The sequence below is a fragment of the Notothenia rossii genome (genome assembly GCF_949606895.1).
Source record: "Notothenia rossii genome assembly, chromosome: 7".
Classification (NCBI taxonomy): domain Eukaryota; kingdom Metazoa; phylum Chordata; class Actinopteri; order Perciformes; family Nototheniidae; genus Notothenia; species Notothenia rossii.
The window spans coordinates 74594658-74609211 of record NC_136905.1 but is presented as its reverse complement, the minus strand read 5'-3'; the positions used below and the strand labels follow the sequence as shown (position 1 = coordinate 74609211).

Below are 14554 nucleotides of genomic sequence, written 5' to 3'. Positions count from 1 at the left end.
AGAGAGAAAAAAATAAATCTAAACCCAAATTGAAAATCCAAAACCTATTTTTACAACAATTGGTTATTTGGGTCCAGCCCTAATGTTTATATTTAATATATAATTAAATATCAGTTAAAATAAACGATTTTTCTATAAGTTAAACTTGCTTTTAGTAAATATAGTGTTTGTGGGTAAAATAGTTTTGAAGCCGTAAGGACATTTAAAATGGTGCTTGAAATCTGAAAAAAATGTTTTTAATATAATTTTCATGCACTACTTTATATAGCCTACTTACTGTTTTAATACATATATATACATATCCTATAAAAACATGCTATTGTAGGAGTATTAAGAGGAATAGAAGAGCATTCACTCCATGGGCTCGCGTGCTCGAGTAATTAGCATATGCGCGCTCCCGTGTCCGCGCTCCCGAGATTTACCAGTCACGTGGTCTTCTCGGATCCAATCGTTTCATTATAACTTCGGTCCAAAGCGCGTACCCGACAGCGGAGGAAAAGAGAGCACAGAAGGCGGCAGAAAGACAAATATAGCCCAATTAACCGATTACTTTGAACCCCCAGCACACAAAATACAGCCAGGATGTCAGAGGAAAAGCCAAAGGTAAGATATAAGGAATTAAATAGCTGTATATTTATAGTGATTGCTGAGTAGATTTCCTGCCAAACCATTTCTTAGATGTGCAATCTAAAATGGCCTGGTTTGCACGTTTCTCTGAATCGGCGCAGTGTTTGTTTCGCAAATGAATGAGTACCAGTCACATCCATATTTACATCTACATGCGGCTACAAATCACTCTGTTGGTGGATATATGATGTCATACTAAATGGAGACTCGAAGATTTTGCTCGGAAATGTCAATTACACCATGATTGTCATTTGCGGATTTTTTTCTTTGTCGAAACGGGACCACGTTATGCCCGCAACGCAGAAAATGCCGCAACTGCAGCAGCTACAAAAGAGCGCAAATGGAGGTGCATCACAGAAATAAAATACACTGTAGCTGTGCTATTGTGGTTGTTTTTAATGTATCAGTGCCTGTTTTGCATCAGTACAACCAAACAAAACCGCTAGCAGCGTTAGCCGGCAGCTAAACTCAGTATCGGTCTTAAAGGGGCTCGTGTGCCAAATACCTAGCCCGAAGCTAATCATGCTAACGTTAGCATCTGTGACTGAAGCAACCTTAACCTGCATGTTTTATGCTGACTCACATACGTTTGTTTATTTAAATAACTACTTAATTGTGTTTTCATTCACCACACATCGAGTTTTCACTTAAATGTATTTAAAAGTTTCAGGCTTGTAGCGTTAGCTGGCAGCCTGGTAAGTGGTAACTTATGTTACCTCGTTTGTCATGCAACTGTAATACTGCTCTTTTGCAGTGAACCATGCAGTGACTTTAGAGTAAGCTCCATTAGTGTCATAAATGTGGTGACTCTGTAGCTTGTAACCTGCATGTTTACGCCATGTTAAACACTTTTTTTTTGCAGGAGGGAGTAAAGACTGAGAACGATCACATCAATCTTAAGGTTGCAGGGCAAGATGGGTCGGTGGTCCAGTTCAAAATCAAAAGACACACACCGCTCAGCAAACTGATGAAGGCATACTGTGACCGACAGGTAAGCTGAAAGACCAAATTGAACTTACTGAAACACCTCAAACAGCCTTATCATTAATTGCACACTTCATGTTGCTACTATGTGTACATTCACCATCATGTCTGTCCTCACTTCTGCAGGGTCTCGCAATAAGGCAGATCAGGTTCAGGTTTGACGGCCAGCCTATCAATGAGACGGATACACCTGCACAGGTAATATATTATGCAACATAGAAGCTTGTCACTGTTGAAGAGAATATTCAGCAATGTTTATTTAGCGTCTCTGAAAAGTTTACTAAAATGTTATATTTATAAATCTGCATCATTATACCTGTATAGTTATTGTTTATATGTACTTACTGGGATCTCTTTTCCTCTGCCTCTCTCAGCTGGAGATGGAAGATGAAGACACCATAGATGTTTTCCAGCAGCAGACAGGTGGACACTGCTAAGCCCCCACCACCACCACCCTAATTGACGGCCACCCTCAGCCACCTTCACTGTCCCTCCCCTTCCCATCGCTCCTCTCAGCCTACTATTATTATCTTTATTATTATTATTTCTTCAGTTGAGATGTCTGTCATGGTTCTTCGTCAGGTGTGTGAGGGGAGGGGGCCCCTAAGCTGTTTATGTACTGTCACAGCCAGGACTGAACTTTTGTGCGTGTCAACAGTCTCTCTGCTGGCCAATCAGGACAACCTTTCCTTCCGACACCGCAGGCTGCGATTGGACCAACAGCGCGTCACATGTGTTCCTGGTTAGTCAGTGCTTCTCATTCACTCTCCAGTGAAAGCTTAGTATCTGGTATATTGTCACAGTTTTCATCCATCAGGGTCGAATGCAAGTTTTTGTCCGGGGTCACACTCAGTAGGCATGGAAATGTTGTGAAGTGGAAGCACCCATCTGAACTTAATACACACCCGCCTTCCATTTCACTTCGCTTTCATGGGCTTTTTTTATCTGAACGGTGACTCCTGCTTTTCTGTCAAGAAAGGTATTTTAATTCTCTGCATTTTAGGTGCTTTCGCTTAAGAGTTCTGCAATGTTTGTTTGTTTTTTAATTGTCTTTTAACAATTACCATGCAGGAGGCTTGTTGATTTTCCTATAGAAGTCTCAGTGGATGTTAGATTAAGTTTTGGGGCTTGGACCAATACTCCAAAGAATGAACTTCTGTTTTATATTTGATGTACTTGGATCACTGTAGAAGCAAATTGCAAGGTCTAACCCGTCACATTTTAAGGGAGTTTGTATTTAATTCATGTTATTTGCTTCCTTTTTAATTGAGAAATCTTCTCTGGGTATCCGTGGTACAGACTTTTATTCGCTCATCCAGACAAAAGATAACAAATGTTATTTATCCTTTGCTGGAACTGGTTGTGGTCTATCTTTGTAACGATGGTCTCTTAATGTGGAATACATGACTTGTTTTCTTGCCCCTTTTTCTGATTTAAGCTGGTCAGTGGTCAATGGCCAGTCCTTAATGGTTTCTTACAATTGGCTTTGCTTGTGTGTTTTACATTTTGGGGGTAATAACTCGAAGGTTGTTACTCAATGCTGTTCTTGAGTCATCTCTGCATTGTCTTTGAGAATGTAGACTCATGAGAAAACTGATTCTAAATGTTTTTGAAGAAAAGCAGCTCTTAGTTTGAGAGCGGATATCCAATAATAGTCAGTTTCTGCCAACTCATTTTGAAGACACTTTTTGCTGCTTTGTCAGAAATCAACCTATTTTCTTTTGTTTAAACGCTTAAGGCAATCTGTTCAAAAGCCTGACTTCAGATCTGCAAACAGTCTTAGGTGGTGATGAGTGTCTCCATTATTTTACACTTCAGAGAAGGATGCATTCAGTTTGTTGCAAATTAGGAGGGCAACCGATGCAGTTTGGGAGATAATTGTTCTGTACCCACATGGCCCCGTTCTTCGTACACCATTACATGAGATTGCTTGTTGTAGTTGTTGATGCCCTGACCTGGACTTGGGTGTCTCAGTTGAGTCGGGAAAATGTGTTTTTGAATCAAGTAGTCCACAAGATTATTTTCAGAGTGAATTGGATCATGAAAAAACATTTTTAAATTTTCCAAATGTAATTTATTTTCATGTGTTCAAGTCTCCGCAAGATACGTTTCCATAACCTTGGATGTAGTTTTGCTCAGCCACACTAGAAAGGAGCTTTCTTTTTTTCGGTAATTAAATTGTAGTCCAAATCATGTGTCAGCTGTATTTTTGTATGCATTCTATATGAATAAAAACTGTAAATGCCAAACATTAAACGTTTTTAATTAACATATAACATCACTGTTTGAAAAGCTTCACTGTTGCCACATGCTCAAATGTTCACTAATACTATTAAGGACTACCAAACTATCATCCTTCCTACAGTGATTAACAAGCCTTTGACAAGCTAGCTTGGTACAGTTTATTTTTTTGTCCTTCTCCCAAGAACATACCTCTGTACAAGCACATCAAGTATTGATCCTAGTTTTTGCCTTTCATTCACAAAAAAAGCAGTTGTCAGGATTGCCTTCCGCTTGCATTTGAAGAACTTGGTTAGCTAGGTTAAGATATTTTAAGCTTGGCCAACATGAGCTAAGCCTTGTCATGTACGAAGAATTGGGCCCACGTCTTATGTTATTTGTTTCTCTACTGATTTGTACATTATTTGTGGTCTTTTACTACTGTATACAATAAATATAGTTTGGTACTCAGATTTGCTGTCACATGCATTGTTATTTCTTTGTGTGTTCAAAAATGTGGTATTGATATTGCTTTCTTACAACACGTCACGTGTCAACTATTTATTCTCTTCTACCTGGTATTCTTGAAATGTTGTCACGTGGCAGAACACGGCTGTCATAACACAATTATACATAGTTGAGGTGTTGGATTATAAGAAAGACACGCCTTGCCTGCTAAAAAGATTGAAACACTGCATGTGTCTTTAAGGAAATTGACAGCTAGATGGTGCCAGTGAACTATGATAGGCTTTGTCTGCTTTGATTTAATTTATCACAAAACACACTTCTCTGAATATTCACCAAAAAAAGATTATATCTGATATGAAACATGGACATGCAGAAACACAAGAATCTAGACATTTCTGCTTAAATATAAAGACAAAAGTTAGAATAACATTATCCGTGACACAACGACGTAGCTGAAAATACATGAAATAATACAAAGGATCACTTGGTTGATTAAAGGAGCCTATAAAAAAAATAATTATATTAAATCCGATAAGGATTAAAAATAGTCCCTTTATCAGCCAATGCCGGATTTAGAGTTTTAGATTTAATCTGACACATCGACTGGTTACTTTCACCACAACTGGAAAAGTGATAAGCCGTATGGCAGCAGTTGATATATCAAACCAGGAATAAGGAAAAACAACTGGAAAATCTCTATTCACAATTCTGCATGCAAACATCTCCCTCTGAAACTGCAGTCCATGCCTGGAAGGAAGAAAGATTAATGAATGGAAAGAGAGAAAAGCAGGGCAGGGTTTATATCTGGTATCATGATCTGCGTGCAGTTTATGATCTTTATCAGCGACAAGAAGAGAGACAAAGTGTATTTGCCTTGTAAATGTGCCGGTCGGTGGATGATAGGATTCAGAGAGGTCTGATGCCGACGTCTCTTACAACACAGACTGAATATTACACGAGCGCCTAGTAACCAACACATCAGGATCAAATAGGCTTTGTTGTTGAATGACATTTTTAGGTGACCATAGTCAAAACATGGGATTTAACCAATTTTATATTATCAATTTGTATTTAACCCAGGCCATCTTATTACTTTGTCATTGCAGTGTTTGCCTAATTTCACGGCCCCAGACTGCCCCATATTTGCAGATTATTTTGGAAAACATCCTGGTTTGAGACTTTAATATCACAGCTGGGTTCATGCACATACCTCAGTTTCTCAGGTAATAAACTATAGGGATAACAACTAATATGATAATAGCTCCGCTCATATCCATGTTTCCATTAGTGGACAAAAGGTCACAACTGTTATGTTTTTGGGTTGCCTTTTTAATTACATTTTGTCTGCTATGGCCCCTTGTCATGTCGTGAATATCAGGAGGAATGTATCTTTGGACAGACATTTTCTATACTATTCCATTGAAATATGTGTACCACACACACACACACACACACACACACACACACACACACACACACACACACACACACACACACACACAGGAGCAGCTCACAGGAGCAGCTCACCCTCTGGCAGGTCTGTGTCATCAGAGGCGGTTGAGGGAGGATGAATGACAGGCTGTTTAGTGATTTGCATGGCTCTGGTGTTTAAAAGGAGCTGCAGGTGCAGGATTCTCCACACAGATGAATGAATTCCTCTTCCAGCTCAGATGCTCTGGGTCTTCGTTTATATATTTGTGATTTTTAGAAACAGAGTTTGTGGCTAGAAGTCTTTCTTTGGATCTTGAAAATCATATCAACATGAATAATACACAGTTTTCTCTTGTGTTTGTTGTCACTTAAAATAGAGACAAAAGAAGGAAAAAAATATCTTTGATATGGAGACATTCGCACCGGCTGGCAACTGAACCAAACAGGATTTTTGTGATGACTTTGCTCATTTTTCTGCACTTCCTTCTCCTGGGGTTAAGGGTCATTGACTGCACCACAGACACATGGAGACGCTGCACAGGTAACATCATTTAATTCTATTTTACCTCTCCCCAACCTCAGCTTCCCTCTCTATTACCTCAGCTCACTTCAACACATCTGATGTTCAGTTAATGATTATTGTGCAGATGGTTTAGAGTTTCATTTAGAAACCTGGGAAACCCCTCCAGCTAAAATTCTTTTAGATAATTCCAACTGTCTGTGTCTGCTTACAGTGCAGTGGGAGTGTTTGTGTGTGTGTGTGCAGTATTGCGTGCAATATTAAGTTAAATGAACTTCCACAAACAAGTACAGACATTGGATGTGGTTAGGATTCCACAACAATTCTATCCACATCATATTGTCAGGACGAACATTACGATGCCTCATCAATTTCAGGGCAATTCTCTTCTATTATTGCCGTTGCTCATGAAGCGTCCTTTTTTAATAACAACCCCACCTCCTATAGCTCCACCATCACCCAGGGCTATTTCTCAAACACCGGGTGGGTCAGAAACTCCAGCATTATAATTGATTTATCAGTTTATAGTAGTGACTCCCAACTCTTTTATACATGAGTCACCTCAATAAAGCTATGTCTTCTCCTTTTGTCTCAAATGGTTTACCTCTGAGCAGCTGTGGTCGGATTCCTTACCTCATTTCAAGTAAATGACCCCACTATAAAAGTATCTTAATTAAGTAAAAGTATAACAGGATTATCAGGAAAATGTGCTTACATTGTTAAAAGTAATATTACTGTGTCCTCTGGGACTGTTATATGTCATGTCATTACATAATATTATACTGATGCATTTATATTAAAGGCATGTTTTACCCTTGTTGTTGGTTGAGTTGGAGCAAATGACTTTTTTATGCTGAAACTACTAAATTATTATTTTTGTTATAGATTTATCTGCTGGTTATTTTCTTGAATAATCGATAGGTTGTTTGGTTTGTAAAAATTCACAAAATGATGTCTGTTACAATTAACCAAAGATTCAAAATCAGTGTTAAGATTTTGCATTAAAAAATGTATTTTCTGTAAATGAACTTAGCGTTTCAGCTCTACTTGTAAATGCTGTTAGGCAATTTATTTGATCACATAGCATCTCATATCAACATATTTTCACATGTGTTGTATGCAAACATATTCATTTGTTAAGTAACTAAAGCTGTCAAATAATTGTAGTGGAGTATGAAATACAATATTTCCCTATTTGGTTGACTATTCCATCAATTCCTAAGAATGAGCTTCATGAGATTAAATAATTTATTGATGAGAAATCTAAAAAGTGTGGGAAGCAGATAATCTTATTGATTATTTGCAATCCTATTAATCATCTCAGGGCCCCATATATTTATTTTGCGACCCCGCTAGGGGGTCCTTACCCCACGTCTAGGAACAACTGCTTTAGTGTAACAATTCCTCCATAAATAAGGCTTTCAGCTGTAAAACACTCTTTCTGAGTTCTTTATTTGCTTATTGTCTGCAGATATGCTTCCTCTGGATCTTTTGTCTTTTGTCCTGGAGAGGGACACCTCCAAAATGGTGCCAGGGGTGAACATGAAGCAGGCCGGAGGGGTGAGGGGCGTCAGTTTCTCAAGCCCTCACACCTCCATGAGCTTTCCCTCCTCCCAGCTGCTGGTCAACTGCGACCTCCTCCCCAAACAATTCTCCATTGTTGTGACTCTAAAGTTCTCCAGCACTGCGCCCAAGGTGAGGCTCCACGTTTATCAGAAACATCCGTTACTGAATGCTCTTGGTCAAAGAAGTACTCAGCTTCTTCATTTAGTGAAAGTACCCATACCGGTGTAGTGTGAAAAAACTCTGTTTCAAGTAAAGGCCCTACATTTAAAATGATAAAAAATTAAAGTACACAAATAATATCAACAACCTCAAGTACCTAGAAATGCTCAATATGCAGCATTTTTGTGGTGGAGGCAATTTGAACAATGGAGTATATTAAGGGATATATTTATACTGTATATGCATTGTATAAAAACTCATTGAAAATTAAACTGTTGTTAATCTTAAAACTGATGTTGCAGTATGATTAAGTGATTTGAAAAGTAACAGTTTTAAATCTATTGTATTTCAAAAGAAGTACAAAATTGGGTTGTAAATACAAATGTTCCACTTTTCATCACTGATAGTCCATTAAACAACTGCTTCTTCCTGTGGCTTAGTTATAAAAGCATACATGTTTCCCCTGCTTTTTCACTATTTTACCATCACCAACGGAAAAAAAACTCACCAGCATCACACGCACTGCCTCCAAATTAATCTGCTTCTCACACCCAGTGTATCAGATATAAATCTCACACACATCGCTCTCACAATATCAAATGACACTAATCCCCCGATCCAAGACTTCATTCCTCTCATGTTGGAGACATAGGACACTGACATGGAAAAAGAGCTCACTAAGCAGCCCTAACAATCTTCCTTGCTGACACTAATGGGATAATATGGATTCACACATGATGTTTTTGTTTACTGTCTGTTTGTTGCTAAAAGCCATCTGTTGCTATATGTATTTGGGGTTACTGTGTGTTGCTGTTACTATATGTTGATGCATGTCGCTGTGTTGTTGCATCGCTATTTATTGCTAGTATGTGTTGCTGTGTATATCTGTTGTGTCGATGGGGTGAACATATACCCCTCTGGGACATACATTTAAAAATCCAAATATTTCATTATCGATTCATCTGTTGACGATATCCTTGATTAATTCATTAATGTTTTGCAGCATTTAATAAGTATTTCAGTAAATGTACGTTGTTACTTTCAGCCCTTGTCAAATACTGACTGTTTTCCCTGTTTACCTTTCAGAGAAATGAATACATCTTTTCCTTGACGGAGCCAAAAAAAGGAGCGAAAACAGGAGTGGGGGAGGAAGAAGAGGACAATAATAAGGGGGACATTTTAGAGACGGGTGTCAGTGGAAAAGAGCAAAATGGAAATAGGGAAGACGAGAGGCGAGTCAAGAGTAATGAGGAGCCTGGACGCGTCATCCTGGGCCTGAGGTTCTCGAAAAATCGTCTGCACTTCCTTCTTAAAGGTCACAGAGGGGTCGTAGATCACTGGGTGTTTCGAGGCACCCGATTGGATGACAATCAGTGGCACACGCTCTTGTTAGTCGTTGGTAGTCATCATGTCAGGCTCACTGTGGACTGCAACTCACCTCTGGAAATGTAAGATTTTCTTTTGCTTTTCAGTTTTTTGTTCACTGGGTGTGTCTGTCTCCCACCATCCTCTCTTCCTGTTGCCTCTAAATTCCTTTGAGGGATTGTAGATCCTTCATCACAATACAATGGCACTGCTCCAAATCCTCTCACACCCTGCAGCTATATCACAGGGGTCTGACAATGTGTGATATATGGTTTTTCTGTGGAAACTCCCTTTGGCACACAGAGCGGAGGAATATCAGCTACCGTATGGTGTCTATACAATACTATTCCTGTCTCAGTAGCACAAACAGGAGAATGGAGGATACTCCTTTAATTACAGAGTTGTTAGTGTCATTCATTGAAGAAAAACAACTTAGCTCAGCTATTAGAAATAATGATGTATTTTTATTGCCATCAGAGTTCCCTCCGGGCCTTTCCCTCCAGACCTCAACATTCAGGGAGCCAGATTTCACATTGGCAGTCGGGGAAGATGGAAAGGCTTGTATTCAGTAAGACTTGTGTTTTCTGAACATGAAAAATACGTTTTCTGAACCACATAATAAAAAATGTTTCCGATAAAAACAAAAAAAAGTAAATCCTTTTCCTTCTTATCTGCTGCCTCGTGTACAGGGTCTGTTGCGGCAGCTGGTGTTGGTGCCAGGTTTGGACGCCACCCATTATATCTGCCCCTCCTCTGACCCCCAACTAGCAGTTCTGTCAGTACCACCACTTCTGTCAGACCTTTCTGTCATAGAGAGTGAGGGGGACAGCCATGTGACTTCCTATGGTAACTTGCAGACACATTTTAAAATACTTTTTAAAGTATTATGAAAGATATCTTACAAATAATATGTTTTTCTGCTTCCTTGCCCTTTGATTGTCTGCTTATCTTTGTTTTGATCATGATTTGCCAGTGACAGAGGAGCGAGTGTCAGTGGGGACGGAGCGACCGTGCTCAAAGACGCTCCAAGGCCAGATGTGGTTCAATCCACTCAGTAAAGGCCTCTATCTCTGTGACGGTACCGTGTGGATCACCGTGTTAGAAGGTGAGAACTTACCATCCAAACATCCACTCATGAGCTTGTTTTACTCAGCTTTACATCTACAAAAATCTCACTACTCCATCGACTCAGATCATAAACGACTGGACTACGTGTCAGAACACCAGGTCATCCCCACCAGCTCAGAGACACATGACATAGAGGTATACTTTTACATTACATCAACTTTGTATAACTTTAATATTTATATTTTTTATTTTGTTGTACAGCCATCACAATATCAGACTTACAGGCCCAAGGGTTCCCTATAGGGTAAAGGACCCACACAAGGAGTCTATCTTAGATCTACAGTCTTTTTCTTTTGCCTTGTGAAACACAAGATATGCATGATGTGACAAGGGGTCATACACTGCACATAACCCTGTTTTACAGTTTTATGGGGAAAAGGGATTTGGAGCCATACCACTAGTGCTTAATTCCTCTGGTCAAAAGTACATTTTCTCTAGGTACCTCCACTGCAGACCTTACCGACAGCTTTGGCTGGAACAGCAGCAGCGAGCAATTCTCATTTCAGTGATTGATTTGAACTTCCAGTCACATTACCAGGACATTCATGCTGAGATTCACACACATGGATTTTAAGTTGTGGTCAGGTCAGGCCTGAAACCTTCCATTTTGACAGGAGGCTTCCCAGCTGCAGTCATGCAAAAATAAATACAAGACAAGGGAAAGAAGGAAAAGTAGGTGCTAGACATCTAATTTGGCTAATCTTGGTGCTTATTTCAGTTGCAGTCCCACTTGTGACTTCATTACATTTCTGCAAACAATCGTTTGTAGCAGTGATGTTCAGCATGCTTTGATTCCATTCTTCTATAGCCTACCTTAATGCTGTTCAAAGATAATTTTTCATTATTTTTGTATTAAATGTTCAGGTGTTCCAGTTACCTGGCCTGGGTATGATGGCGGCTATGGCTCATAGGTCAGCCTCTGGCTCTGCTGTGTATCTGTGGAGCAACTCAGGTTTCCAGCTCTACCAGAATATCAGCACATATGAAGCTCTGGCTTGGAGACACTTCAGCATTGGCAAAAAGGTCGGAAGTGATGTAATATAAATTGGGCTCATGCATCCACCTGGTCAAAGTAGTGTGGAGAGCTGATATTTCCTGGTCTTTTGTCACTTGGATCTAGGTTTATCTGGTGGTGTCTAACTCTGGAGGAGGGCCAGACAAGCGCAAACCAACAGAGAATGACTTTTCTGTGATTTACAAGTGGAGCAAAAGGAGAAAACTATTTGTGCGGTTCCAGACTGTGCAGACTCATTGTGCACGGGACTGGGAGGCATTTCAAATCAATAAACAAACCTATCTCGCTGTAGCCAATCACAGACAAGGTAACAACCAAACATCCATCAAATGACTTCCTGTTTACTTAAATAAATCTTGGGATGACATGCACAAACTACCCTGTTTCATTTTCTTTCTTTCTGGTTGCTCTTTCAGGTGATACAAATCACACCATAGACAGTGTCATATACAGATGGAACAGGTTGACAAAGTCTTTTGAGGTCCATCAGATGCTGCGGACCTCAGGGGCGTACGACTGGGAGTTCTTCACAGTCGGACCGTACCATTTCCTGGTGGTCGCAAATGCTTTTGATGGAGTGACAACCTCTGTTGATTCTGTCATCTACGTTTGGGTCAATGGAAGCTTCCAGGTGTTTCAGACAATAAAGGTATGTGGTGAACATAAAACGGCAAAATAAATGCAAAAATGTACCTAAACTAGAAGTTTTTAAATCGGGCCAATAGTTTTTCAGTAATTCTTTTGACTAACAGAACAACAAACCAAACCAAAAACCTCCATCGCAGGGGAAAATATGCCTGTCAAACTTGAAAATAAACATCTGTTTGGTACTCTATCAGGGAAATATTTGGAAGGTGTTGAAGTTTGAAGTGTAAATTAGTCTTATTTCCACTTTAATGTAGCTTTTTACACCATCATTTACATATAGTTTATCTTCTCTCCAGCTGGTCTTTGATTTCCTTCGATTAGATCTGTATCTTTGAGATGAGTATTAAATTAAAAGCATCTTGTCTGAAAGCACAGAAGGAAGAAACACAAACAGAAGAGATAAAAAGGGATTGACAGACAGAAATGGATTAACCATCATTTGTTTGCCGATAGCAGTGCTTTGACATGTAACTGATAGGGAATCATATTTGAATCCCGCCACATTTCAGGCGACAGTGTTGACAAATTAATAGTCACAAGAAAAACCAAAAGGAGTTGATTTAGGGGAACTCCACAGCTGGATGTGAGGATTTCTAAGATCACCTTGAGGCAGTTGGAAATTAATCATTTTATAATAATCAGGAAATGAGCTCAAATATATAATTTTACATCATTTAGTTTCTTGGCAGCTTCTCTTTCAGATGTATTATCTTTAGCTTCAAGCAAACAAAGAGGTCTCTAGATCTTTTACTCAAGTAAAAACACCTGATGATTTCTCTTTGATTGTTTATCTAGACGTTCTGCGCTACAGACTGGGAAATGTTTCAGATTGGCAGTAGGGTCTTCTTGGTTGTAGCCAATGGACACAGACTCCAGGGTAATGGGCCCAGTCAATATGCCATCAACTCCACCATCTACGAACTGGACCTGATTGGACAGCTGTTTGTCCGCTTCCAGGATATAGTCACCTACAGGTACAGATGGCATAATATTTGAACATTGCCAGGTGCATACAGACAGATCATGAGCACACTTCCTGTGTAATAAGCTGTTTGCTGCCAATTCAACCTCTCAACATCACCACATACCTTTCTGTCTCTCCAGTGCAGTGGACTGGGAGTTCTTCAGCCTCGGGGAGGAATATTTTCTGGTTGTTGCTAACTCCTTCAACGGGGAATCGTACTCTCTCAACAGCGTTCTCTACAGGTACTCAACTTGTCAACAACACCCCTCCCAGTGTAAAATAATTCATCCATTCTGATTGCTCTCTAACTTAGTGCTGTTGTAATGTAGTAATGTTTATTTTCCCCCTTTGAACCACGCTAGTGATAACATATATAAACTACATTCACCTGTTTGCAACTTACAAATTATTTATCACTTGTATATAGACTCTTATGGCACTACTTCTATTCTATTTTATTGTATTTACTTTATTTGTAGGACCTAGCTCATTTGACTATAGAGCCTTACAAATGCAGACATATCTTATATATGAGTCTTATTCTCTTTTTAATTTTAGGTGGCAGGGATATGAAGGATTTGTTCCTGTTCATTGGCTCCCAACGATTGGATGCAGTGACTGGGAGTTTTTTAGCTCCAAAGGAGAATCATATCTGATCTATTCTAGTGCCAAAGCACCTCTTGCCAAGATCTTTAAGCTGAAAACTTACTAGGAAAAACGGAGAGTGCACTGTTTCTTTGTGTGTGTACATGTTCTCATTCTTCCTTGGAAGTGTCAATGTGTTCCTTTGTGAGACGATGTTTGCAATAATATTTAAAATGTGTGATTGGGTTTATGCAAATGTGGCTTTTCTCTTCTTGTTACTAATTTATATAGTGCCATAGCTGCAATTTAGGTCATGGCCTTGATATTGTTTTAGGGATTTTGTGGGTTAAACAATAGGACAACATGCGTACATTGAGAAAAAATGTAAGTAATGAAAACATTTCAGAATTATTTTGTGGCGACTACTATAAATGACCTAGAGGTTCAACTGTCAGCGCTAGGTGGACAACTGATGTACCTCATAATAACCCACATATCACAAGCACAATATTTTTATGAGAGTTTATCTGTTTATTTGTGTGCATTGTCTGACAGAAATGTATACAGCTATGTGAGATTTATATATTTCTGTAAAAACATTTAATATGAATGATATTTAACATTTTGTTTATAAACTGAATATCTGAAATTTGACTGATAGTTACTTATTACATTAATTGTATGTCAAATTATATTGGTATATTGGAATGACAATAAATAGAACCAGGCTGTATACGTGTCAATGAACAACAAGAGTTGTTTATACATTGACTTACATCCAGCTATTTTCATTTAGAGCTCGTAGGGCGGGCAAACATACCCTGCAGGATCAAAACTACACTAGATTTTATTCAAAGTAATTTTGTGGCTAATC

At 39.1% G+C, this 14554-nt stretch overlaps 2 protein-coding genes across 2 annotated transcripts; both read left to right on the top strand.

Moving 5' to 3' along the window:
• The first annotated feature begins 443 nt into the window (after positions 1–443).
• Positions 444–4304, top strand: LOC307013116 (small ubiquitin-related modifier 3). Its single transcript, XM_079640375.1, has 4 exons — positions 444–603; positions 1490–1618; positions 1738–1809; positions 1986–4304. The coding sequence occupies exons 1-4, from the start codon at positions 583–585 to the stop codon at positions 2046–2048; spliced, it is 285 nt and encodes a 94-aa protein (XP_079496501.1). The 5' UTR covers positions 444–582; the 3' UTR covers positions 2049–4304.
• Positions 4305–7723: 3419 nt separating this feature from the next.
• Positions 7724–14244, top strand: LOC307046449 (thrombospondin-type laminin G domain and EAR repeat-containing protein-like; the record flags this gene model as incomplete). Its single annotated transcript, XM_079692845.1, has 12 exons — positions 7724–7945; positions 9062–9423; positions 9818–9908; positions 10030–10186; positions 10314–10445; positions 10533–10603; positions 11333–11491; positions 11589–11790; positions 11900–12132; positions 12927–13105; positions 13236–13337; positions 13654–14244. 12 exons carry the CDS (start codon positions 7724–7726, stop codon positions 13805–13807), a joined length of 2064 nt encoding a protein of 687 aa, XP_079548971.1. The 3' UTR covers positions 13808–14244.
• Between the last annotated feature and the right edge of the window lie 310 nt (positions 14245–14554).

Bases quoted from the DNA above. Each gene is read 5' to 3' on its own strand.
- LOC307013116 (XM_079640375.1), top strand. From the start codon at position 583: ATGTCAGAGGAAAAGCCAAAG. The intron at 604-1,489 runs GTAAGATATAAG...TTTTTTTTGCAG, and splicing joins TGTCAGAGGAAAAGCCAAAG to GAGGGAGTAAAGACTGAGAA. The intron at 1,619-1,737 runs GTAAGCTGAAAG...TCACTTCTGCAG, and splicing joins AGGCATACTGTGACCGACAG to GGTCTCGCAATAAGGCAGAT.